The 10,012-nt window shown below is 37.9% G+C and overlaps 1 protein-coding gene across 1 annotated transcript; it reads right to left on the bottom strand.

Moving 5' to 3' along the window:
• Positions 1-4,111: 4,111 nt before the first annotated feature.
• On the bottom strand, positions 4,112-4,675 carry LOC141627744 (uncharacterized). The gene has a single exon (XM_074440967.1). The coding sequence runs from the start codon at positions 4,673-4,675 to the stop codon at positions 4,112-4,114; it is 564 nt and encodes a 187-aa protein (XP_074297068.1).
• Between the last annotated feature and the right edge of the window lie 5,337 nt (positions 4,676-10,012).

The following is a 10,012-nucleotide window of genomic DNA, read 5'->3' as shown; positions in this document are numbered from 1 at the left end:
CTCCTTTTTCCTCTTTAAGTTAATGACTATGTGGCTTTATTTTGATTGATGCGGTATAACAATGTGAACTTAGGACTTTCATTTAGTTTATATGTCATATTAGTTGGTAGAATCATTTGCATTAGCATGTATATATGCTAGTTGCATCATGGCATGTAGTTTGCATGTTAGAAAAATTTTGCGAAACCGTCTACTTAGGAAGCTTGACAAGTGTACATAGGCTCTAGTAGATGCTTTTTCTTCTTAAGACTTTGATTGTTAGAATACTTGTAAAACACCCTAGGATGTGTCATGCTAGTATCCTTTGACCCATGGATTAAAGCCTAGTCAAGAGTACCTTGTGGTGTGATAACTCCTTGGCTACCGTTTATTCCAAGGTGACCCTTGAAAACATGCATCCATCCATCATCCATGTTCTACCACATTTTTGTCATCAAAGGGAATGGGCACAAAAAGAAATCAATTTGAGTTCAATGAAATGAAAAGTGAAAGAAAGTTTGAAAAATTGCATCAAATGAAAAGAGGAGCAAAAATAGAACTCCTAAAGCTTCAAATATAAGGCACCCTCACTACATATGGGGTGACTTTTAAAATGTTCAAAAGAAATACAAAGAAAAGTTGAAAGTTGTCAAGTGTTGAAATGCCAATCATCAAAAATAAATGGCAAGAAAGTGTTCTCAAATGTTATATGCCACAAGAAATTGGGGGAAAAAAAAACAAAAGCAAACTCCCAAAGTGAAACTTAAATATCTATCGATCCCTTTATCCATCGTATCCATTTTTGTGCATGGTAGAGAGAGGACGACCCTTCTTCTTGTCTAGGCAAGAGGGGGAATTCCGCGATCCTCCAGTGTTTCTAACACCATAGGGAGTCTACTCTTGACAAAAGCATTTAACGATTGAGGACAAAGGTACCCTAGCTTGACACAACTTGGAGGTGATTTATTGGTATCCTTCTAGGCTTAGTAGTTTGAAGAAATTGAATCTATGAAGGAATGTGTACCCTTGAATTACTTCCCTTGTAGATAATTTCCGCCACTTAGATGAGGAAAGTGGCTATTTTTTTGTATATGCATCCATTACTTGATTTTGTGTGCTTAATGTTTGGATGTGTCGCCATTTTGGCAAGACCCACCTTGCCTTGCAAGAAGGCATCCTAACTCATGGTTGTCTTGTTGTGAGTTGAAGGGGCAGAGTGAGACCCGCTAATTGTCTCATATCGGCTATGTTATTAGGTTAGTTTAAATAATGGTCCTAGTCTTTGTCACCTCTTTACTCGGGACGAGCAAAGGTTCGGTTTGGGGATATTTGATGTGACCATAATTAGAGCATATTTAGTCCCCGAATTAGCCTTGTTCCCATACTTTTTAGTGCATATTTGGGTCATTTATTGTCTTTAGTTCTTTGTTTTGCATATTCTTTGAGGTTTTTTGTCCTTGGTAGGAAAGGAGTGCAAACCTTGCATTTTCATGGCAAAATGAGGCTAAATTGATTGAATTCAATGACCAAGCATTAAGGAGAGACAAGATTAGAAGGCCTTTGTACATACTATAGTTGATGGGCAATGATGAGAAAATATCGTTGCATCCCCGAGGAAATCCTCAAGGATTTTATGAAGAAAAAGGAAGAAAAGAAGAAGGAAAGAAACTGCATGACAATTCGTGCGTCTTCCCTTGAAGACGCCCGTCCACCACCCACAACCCGTGCGTCTTCCTCAGCTGGACGCCCGGGCAAAAGCTCCCAAAGACGCCCGTCATCACCCCCCTAGACGCCCGGGCAGAAGCCGCCAAATCCGCCCGTCCCGTGCTAAAGACGCCCGGATTCCCAGATAGTCCCATTTCGTCTTCTTCAAGCTTCAAGGAAGGATGCACATTTTTTTCTAGAGACCAGAGTCTCCTTAAAGAGACCGGCGATTCCTCAACAAGGGACTTAATCGTCATTTAAGCCCTTAATTAACCCTAATTCATGCACCTAATCCCCACTATAAATACCCCATTAGTCTAATTAGAAGAGCATGTTCTTCTTAGCAATATTTAGTGTTGTTAATATCAATCAAATCTCTCTTTAATCTTGTAATCAACATTTAATCAAGTTTTAATACAAGTTTTATTTCCTTAATCTCTCTCTTGTTCGTCCTTTATTTTGGGTAATTGAAGATTATTTGGGTTATTATTGGGAGATTGACAACCTCTCAATCAAGCATTCAAGTACTTCTTTTATTCTTTTATTCTTTGCTTTATTATTGGAATCATTAGTAGGTATAATTCTCTTAATCCCTCTTTAATTATTGTTAATCACTTTCATTTATTCATCATGTTTCACTTTGTTGGTATGATTGACAACCTTGCTAGCATGTTCAACATGAAAATGAGTGAGTAGTTTCCTTAGCTAGGGTTAATGGGTAATTAGGGGAAACCAACATGGGGAATGATTTATGCTTAAATTAATACGCTTCCATAGTTTATTTGCTTGCTTGTTGTGATCTCAACTTATGCACATGTTATGTTTGATGAAATGAATCCTTGCATTTTTTACCCATCACCTATCTTTTCAATGAGACTTGTAAGACATAAACCAACTCGAGTCTCATTAGACCATGCATATTGTTGAGTAGGGAAGAGTAAGTCGACTTGTAGGTGTTGTACAATCTAATCGATTCGGCTCCGGGACCCAAACTTTCCTAGGATTGTAAGATATAAACCAACTCGATCCATCACAACAATAATTGGTTGCTTATAACTTGAGAATATGTTTGTATGATCAATTCCCATGAATCCCCTATGACCCCATGACACCCTACTGCCTTTTATCAATTGTTTACATCCCTTTTAATTCATCTTGCTTGTTTATTTTCAATGCTATTTACTTTAGTGATCTTCTACTTCAAACCCCAATTGTGACACCCCTTAGACACCACTAGCTGCAAAAAAAATCTCATCTCAATTCCCGTCCCTTGGGACCCGACCTTTACTTGCCTCTTTACTAATTGTAGAGTTGTTTGTGAAGTTATAAATTGTGTTTTGGTCTAGGTGCTCCTAACGACAAGTACTGAAAAACTAAACCCCACGAGGGAATCACACCGACCACATTACATAGCTCATAGCAATTTAAGTAAGGCTTGCTCTGATGATGTCACCATTCACAAGGGCATCGGGACTAAAAGGGTCACAATTGTAGGCCTCTCCTAAAGCTTTCTTCGGTTGCTCGTCCCTATGTTACGTCAACAAGGCAGGCTGCGGCTAGTGTCAAGTGTCGACACGACACCGCGACCAATATGACACTTAGACAAGGTAACGGTAATGGAAGGAGATGCGAAACAAAAACAAAAGATGGAAAAAAGACAACTTACATGTTTAAGTAGAAAGTGAAACTTCCATAACACAAAAAATGTCCGGTGGAGGCGGTGATACGAGTCGTACTTGAGGAAATTAGGGTTAACGGATCACACTTCAATGGAAGAGGAAGGATGCCGGAGGACGGTGGTTTACACTTTACCGTCGTTGAACTTTGGTCTTATGTTACCTCGCGTACGATACGTATCTGCGTGTCAGATATGCCAGTCTCAGATTAGATTAGCAACTAAAGATTATGAAGAGCCTATCAGTTAGTGGGCTAATTATGGCTCTTCCGCTCCTCTGCAAACTACATGCATCCTCGTCATGTTCTAACAGAAACTGGAGTCAATATGACAATATCTGAAAATGAACCGTTTAACATCAAGTAGGGCAAGATACTTGATTAAAGTCCATAATAAATTTCATCTTTAACCTCGACAAGATGAAAAATATAAGCGTAGTGCTTCGAAATATTGGGATATTGGGGAAGATTCTCTTCTTTATTCTAATATGATATGATATTTTTTAGAGGTAACAACCGACAAGTACGTCACTACGATTTTGATGCCAACCATTCAGAGCCAACAGATTTATCATTGAATGATCCAGGGTTAGAAGGTGTCTTCTATGACCTAGGAGATGATGATGGATCGGAGAAGAGGAGAGGCTTAGGAGTGAAGGTGTTTAAGTTTTATAAGACTTTGTTGTTTTTTTGGTTAAGAAGTTTTTATTGATGTCGGAATACTTTTTTTTAGGGAAACATTTGAGTCATTTTATTAATCATTCAGGCCGGAGGCCTCCAAAAGTAAAAGCGGCAAAATACTCTCTGGAATCGACCCAATCCAAAACCTTATCGAATAAGGGGTCAGATGGGCTAAACTATGAGCAACAAATTTTCCATCCCTATGAGTAAAAATAAACTGACAATTATCAAACATACCTACTAGCTCCGAAACTACCTTATCACTCAAGCCAAAATAATTATAAGGGAAGCTCTTGGATTTTAACATCGTGATCAAAGCCATACAATCCGACTCCCGTATAATGTGGTCAATACCCATTTGCCAGGCAGTCCGCATCCCAAATTCCGCTGCTTTAGCCTCGGTTATTTCTGGGCTCCAATTCTCTTGAACCTGGTGAGCACCCGCACGCTCCACCTTCCCTCGACAATCTCGAATTACGATACCCATGCCGGATCCCATGTCTCCCACTACCGCCGTGTCAACATTTATTTTCCACCAACCCTCTATGGGTGCCTTCCACTGGACCCTATTTTCGTCACGCCCTTTCTTTGTCTCCCTGTTGATGTCGGAATACTTGGAAAGCCTTTGGAGAAACATTGTCTATGAACAATGATTATCATATATCATATTGTTGTTTTTATATCTTTTTTCTTGTTTTATAAATTAACTAGTTGGAAAGCTCGTGCGATGCACGGGCCTCCCAGCAGGCTTATCTATAAACATATACTCCGTATTATTAAGTAGATAAAAATAAAAAAAGTCCAATCTTGTTGAATTATTGATAAAAAAAAATTTCGTAGTTGGTGTGGCTGGTCACCGTGAATTATTATTAGTGCTTTTAACAAAGAAGCTTTGAAATTCAGTAGTTATCATCCATATCAGTTAGGTTTTTCATTGTTAAAGGCACTATTGGTTTTTAATTACATACAAAATACTATCTCCATAAACATGATGCAATTCACCAAAATGAACCCTTAATAACTAATATATGCATTAATGACTTTTGTAAATTATTTTAACCTACAACAACTATGTAGAACTAAATGGTCTTATATAAAATAACAGGTATCAAAATATATATTTAGTGTGTGTCGAAAAAAATGTTAGATCTCTTACAACATAAATTTACCTTGAGCCTCTGGCAAAATCAAATCTAACCTGAATTCCAATTGAATTAGTAGTCTCTAAACAATACAAAAATATTTGTGATTCTATTACATAGAATGCATAAGGTACTTGCTAGTAGTATCATCAATGATAACACCAGTTAGTATGTAGTATATAGCAACATTAAAATCGTTGAGTTACTAACTTAGTGATGCTTGCATTTTATATAGGGTTTTTATCCTATATTTACACGTATTTCTATGTTATTTAAGTAGTTCGCGTTTACTCAATCGAGAGGTTTTGACGCTAGAGTAATTCTACGCAATCTTTAAGATTTACCTATTTTGTAATTTAATTTTATCGGAGAACAAAAGAGGGAGGGAGATCTTTTGGAGACGGCAAGCATAACTCTTCTCTCTTGCTCTTTACTTCTTAGACCTAAAAACTCTAGTTTTTCCAATTCATTTTATTGGATATTTTACATCCTTAATTTCAATTATTAGTTATTGCAATTATTGTTCTTGTTTTCCATCTCTTTCCTCTATTACTTTAGTTCTTGTCTTCTCTAGTAATTAATTTCTAGCATTAGGGTTCATAATTTATCACTATATTAACATGGTCAAGTTAATTGTTCCATTTGTTATTTTTAATTTCTCAATTTTCATTATGCATAGCTACTCTCCTAATGCTAGGACTTATGGGAGCCATGGTAATTAGGAAGGTTAAGATTAGGGGATAAGGCTTGGCTAGAATTAGGTTTGTGTCGTTAATGATCACAATTAATAGCAATTAGCTGCTTGAGTCGACGCAGTTAGCTAGTTGATTTGATACACCTTGACCTAGATGAGAATATTGGGAGGGGTAAGACCTGCAGTGAACATTAGGACATTCTAATGAGGGCGGAAGCTAAGTTAGTAATGTTTTAGGGCGAAAAGTGGACCGAAAGGACCTTTTCTTTACCCTGCAGATCGAGTTTATGCCGACCTTTGTGTAGTACTACGATTTTATGAGCCTCTGTGTACTCTATCGAGTGGGCCTTACTCTGTCGATTAGGGGTGTTTTGCGTTTTTTAAAATAGTTTCTGACCTGTAGGGTACTCGATCGAGTAGCCTTGGTACTCGATCGAGTAGGCGGCACTCGATCAAGTACGTCAGTTACTCGATCGAGTGGCTCGGTTTGCGGGTAATGTTTTGTCGGGTTTTTTTAATGATGCGAGATAAGTATAAAAGGTTGTCCGTCACTTTTATTAGTTTCTTTTATCTATTCTAAAACCTAAGTGAGGAGAAAAAGAGTTACGTAGTTTGTCTGTCATCGCATCATTAGCAAATCCCGGAGCTAGAGGTGTCGAATTTCATCGTTCTTTACACCGTTGTGACCCTTGTGTTAAGGGTAAGCTTTACATATAATTTTTATACTGTTTTGTTAAAGTTGGTAAAACCCTAATTTTGGGGTTTGGGGTTTTCTATGTTTTGTTGATGTTAGATTGTGATTGTATGATTATGTGTATAGGAGGAGGGTTCATAGAAGAAAGATTTTGAGACAGCTGCTAGATCGTCTGAATAGTGATTGCGTCGAGGTAGGGTTTCCTACTCGCATTAGTCCCATAATGTGTTGGTGGTGATTTGTATTTGTTGATTGTTATCATACGAGTATTGCGACGGTTGTTGGTTTTGATTGCTGTTTAGTAGTTGTGATTGTTTGTATCTGTCTGTGTTTTTTGGGGCGCGTCCATGGCTAAGTGAAGTCACTTGCGGGAGTGGCTTCACGCCCATTATTCGCCTTCTGTGGAACCCGCCACAGAAGGGATGTTCACATTAATGGATTTGGGTTTATCGCTTGACGGAGATGAGCGGGGATTAGGTGGGAACGGCTGCGGTCCCCCACTGGCGGCGTGGAATGACCTGTTGCGATGGGCACTCTGGTAGGGCTACACACTTTAGTGTGTATTCAGTATTGTGGAGTTGGTGATGGAGTTCGGAGTATATATGTGACGATTGAGCTGTGTTGTTTGCTGTGTTGTTGGATTATATAAATTGTGTGATTAGTACTGACCCCGTTTAAATGTTTTAAAAACTGTGGTGATCCATTCGGGGGTGGTGAGCGATTATTGAAAGTATGTATGTTATGACGCGTATGGGATAGCTGGGATGAGTCATCACGCGGCAGTTAGAAGTATTCCGCTGTGTCAGACGATGTTTTATAGCTTTGATAGTTTTAGCAGTAGACCGTCTGAGAATCTTGAAATTCAGTTTTACAGTTTTGGTTTTGATCATGTAATCACTTTAAACTATATTGTTATTTAAATTATGTTTCTTCATTGTCATTTGATTATCATTGCCTCGGGTAACCGAGATGGTAGCACTTCCATGCCTCAAGTGGTCCTGGTAAGGCACTTGGAGTATGGGGGTGTTACAAAATGGTATCAGAGCGACGATCCTGAAACCTGTAACCAATGAATCCAATGAACATAGGGAGTCAAATAAAATGAACCCGGGGTAGAAGTTGTAGGAGCTAATGCAAAGACTTGGGAGACGTCCTAAAGTCGCGAACTCGCCCTACAATTTTGAACCGGTAACCATGGGATATGTGTCGGGATCTTTATGTGATTATTGTGTGCTTTATGTATCTATATAGTAGTATGTTGTATGAATCGATGGATGCATGCATGTGAAGGATGGGAAATCTGAGTGGAAAGATGATGATGACGTGAATTGTATGTTGGTTGATTGTAAAGCATGAAAGTATAATGATTGATACATATAATTTGGCATGGTATAATTATGAAAGGAAAAGTGCTTTGTTTATATATATATAAAGCGATGCGTAAGTATATATGTTCTTGTAGTCGTTTTAAGTAAGAGTATAGAAAGTTGGGAGTGTGAATTGAACATGTGTTGGGTGAATATGTTGAACGAATATGGTGGATAAATATGTGGCATGATGGATGAATTAGTGGAAAAAGATGAATAATCGTTGTATGATAATATGATTTATATATATTGGAAGTTATTTTATAATGTTGTTATGCTAGTAACATGTGAATAGGGGACTTGATGTCATGTATTTGTGATTTTGTTTACGAAAAGTGATAGAATAAAAGCATGTGGGTAAGTCATGATTGACAAGTAAAATAAATTATGTGCCTGATGAATGTTGTTTCTTTGCTTTCGAAAATAGTAACATGTGATTGGGACTACTAGTTTTATGAGTATTGGGTTGTTTTTGTTTACCTCGTTGCCGTTTAAGTTGTTTGGAAGTAAAATCAAGTAGTTGTGTTTTTCGATTATAAAAAGGTTGTCTTTAAACTGTTATAATTTGAGATGTATAAATGATTTTAATGTGATTCCAATTGGAGGTGATAGCTTGTTCTTTTGCAATTCTAACGATAGGCCACACGCCCAAAACGACCAATAAACGAGTGAGTTATGACCGTTTTACGAAAACTGGACAGTGCTGAGAAATGCAGGTACTCGATCGAGTGGCCCACACTCGATCGAGTGCAGCTTGGTAATCGATCGAGTACCCCTTACTCGATCGAGTAGTCCCGGATAATTTGTTAAACCTGTCTCTGACTTTTGCCTACTCGATCGAGTGGCATGTACTCGATCTAGTGACCCCTATTTTGGGTCATATGCTTATCTTTTGACTTCGTTGCACATTATGTTTAATTCGAAGGTGTTATTTTGCTTCTTTATGCATTGTTTTACATGTATGTTGGTCTTGACGCGTAAGTTACCCAATCTTGTGGTGTAGTGAGTGGCACCTGTGGTGAGTATGAATTCGGTGGGAGGACATGAGTTATATGTGGTTGCGATAGATAGTGGAAAAAGAAAAGGAAGATCGTTATGGCTTAATTGAGACATAGAGCATGTTTTCTGAGATGAGATGAGATGAGTGATATGATTGTGTGTTGAGTAACGTAAAAGTAAGTGAATATGGGCAAGGGGTGATGTGAGTCTAAGGAACGTGAGAATGAAAGGATTGAGAGTAAGGATGTGGATAATGGCAACTTAAGATGTGTGAAGAATTATGGAGGGAGATGGTTAGGAGTCGTGTGGGTTAAGAATATACATAGTGAAAGTTCGTTTTAAAGGGGTTGAGAAGAGTGGTATATAGTGAACTTTGTGGAGACATGTCGCGAGGTGGATTTGTAGACAGTGAGTGAGTTTGGGAGATTTGGTTTATTAAGAGGTGAAACTACTGTGGGATTTCCTTGGGCAATTAACGGTATGAAAGAAATTTTGATTTCTAGAGATGTACAAAGGAGAAGCAATTGTTTGAACACTGAACGTTGATTTTATGGATAGATTAGAGGCAAGTGTGAGTGAAAGCATAATAAGAGAAGATCCATGGTAAGAAAGAGTGAGATGATATCGATATGAAATAATGGAATTTGAGTTTTTGAGCGATGTGAAGGTAATTGGAGCACTAAAGGGTTAGATAGAAGTAATAAGGAGTTGAGCTATTAAATGGTATTGTTGAGTATAAAGGGAAAAGAAGGATAAAAATAAGTTGAGAAAAATGTTCACCGGAGTTATGTGACATAAAAGTAAGGAATCGTCGAAATGTATGATACTATCAAGAGTAAGTAAGTTAATGGTTATACAGAAGTTTCAGGACAACATGATTAATCATGAGTTTCGAGGAATTAAGGGAGTATGAAGTTGGTGGAGTATTTGCACGATACGAGATTTTTGGTGGAGAGTTAGATGATGATACAATTAAGGATAATATTGGGAAGAATGTTGAGGTAATTTTGTTGATGGATTCGATGTTCGTTATTTAGGATGTTAACCAAAGATAGGAAAGAAATCGTGATGTTTAGAG

Source organism: Silene latifolia, chromosome Y (genome assembly GCF_048544455.1).
Source record: "Silene latifolia isolate original U9 population chromosome Y, ASM4854445v1, whole genome shotgun sequence".
In the NCBI taxonomy this organism is placed as follows: domain Eukaryota; kingdom Viridiplantae; phylum Streptophyta; class Magnoliopsida; order Caryophyllales; family Caryophyllaceae; genus Silene; species Silene latifolia.
This window is presented reverse-complemented; position numbering and strand designations above follow the sequence as displayed.

Coding starts and splice junctions, on each gene's coding strand:
- LOC141627744 (XM_074440967.1), bottom strand. CDS start 4,675: ATGTTTCTCCAAAGGCTTTCCAAGTATTCCGACATCAACAGGGAGACA.